This window comes from Penaeus monodon, chromosome 25 (genome assembly GCF_015228065.2).
Source record: "Penaeus monodon isolate SGIC_2016 chromosome 25, NSTDA_Pmon_1, whole genome shotgun sequence".
Classification (NCBI taxonomy): domain Eukaryota; kingdom Metazoa; phylum Arthropoda; class Malacostraca; order Decapoda; family Penaeidae; genus Penaeus; species Penaeus monodon.
Window position 1 is genome coordinate 35,535,124 of NC_051410.1, and position 1,242 is coordinate 35,536,365.

A 1,242-nucleotide genomic window follows, 5' to 3' on the forward strand; every position below is an offset into this window, starting at 1 on the left:
GGGAATTATCGTCAAATGAACGACCACGTTACGCTCTGTCTTACTGGTATATACGAGTTTTTTTGTGGCAAAGACTAGGTTTATGTAGTTTTGTTCTTTACTCTGATGCTATGAGAATGAGCAAGGTCGTGACATATTGTTTGTTGGTAAAATGCCAAAACTCATTTTTGATGTGCATTAATGCATAGGAAACAGCAAGAAGACGTGGCACAACCCTTGTTATTTGCTATAATTTTTGTATTCACTTCTTACTCAGTCGTCCTGCTATATTTAATTTTTGTCACTACTCATGTTACTTGTTATTATCCCTATCATAAGTGACTTATTATGCATTGCCATTGCGCTACCAGACACCATGCTTAACTGCCGTTTTTTTCGCAAACTTAATATTATAATTTAAGATTTATTCTGCCCGTATCTTGAAAGTATTATAGGCATTTCGGAGGAAGTTCTGATTCTCGCATCTATAAGGTTAGTGATGATGTCACCACACTACATAAAACGTGTGAGGTGATGATGACCCGAGTTTACGTTCTTCAGTGACCTGTGTTCGTCTCCTCGCCAATTTTGCAACAATAACGAACATAAATATTGAAAGAACAGTCATTATAACAACAACATATATGAAAAATAGCATTGAGTTTTTAAAAATTTCTCTCTTTTCAGAATTGCCAAACTACGTGACGGCGAAAATGAGCTTCCGGAAAATTTTGTCGAAGAACTTTTTAAATGGTCGCTTGAGTGTAGGTTTCCTGGCCTTCCGAGAACTCCTTAGTGAACTTTTCATCTGACCTTATCCTAAAGCAAGAGCATATTAGATGTCAGTGTTTCTACGAAGCCACACCATAAACAAACATGAGATATTCTAACACGCTTGCTCTGAAATGCCAATTAATATTTTTTTTTCGAATTAGCTGTGTGTTTGGTGACCCTCAACCGGCGAATGGGATGCCTCGAGGGCCGGCCAGCGGGTCTTAAGATTATCGAAACGTCGAGTAAGATGTTTGAAGCCGTGACAGATTGCGAATACGGTGTCCATTGGTGGAAATTCATACCGACTCCTTCGTACCGGAATCTCAAGGCGTCGCATGATATAATGTTAGGGTAGGTTCAGGAAATGTCTTTTGGGTTAGTGTGCTGCTTGCAAGAGCGGACATGTGCTTCTCTCTCTTTTTTTCCTTTTTTTGTAAATAGAGGAGCTTGGATTAGTCATCAGCTTTATATTTTGCTTATATATTTTTT

General features: G+C 38.4%; 1 protein-coding gene across 1 annotated transcript in view; it reads left to right on the forward strand.

The window, feature by feature from the left end:
* The window catches only part of LOC119589376 (probable cytochrome P450 49a1), a 9,880-nt gene that overhangs the window by 3,364 nt on the left and 5,274 nt on the right, over positions 1 to 1,242 (forward strand). Inside the window, exons 3-4 of the mRNA XM_037937993.1 lie at positions 667 to 743; positions 915 to 1,104. Of these exons, the coding sequence (XP_037793921.1) occupies positions 667 to 743; positions 915 to 1,104 (267 nt within the window). The remainder of the gene's footprint in view (positions 1 to 666; positions 744 to 914; positions 1,105 to 1,242) is intronic.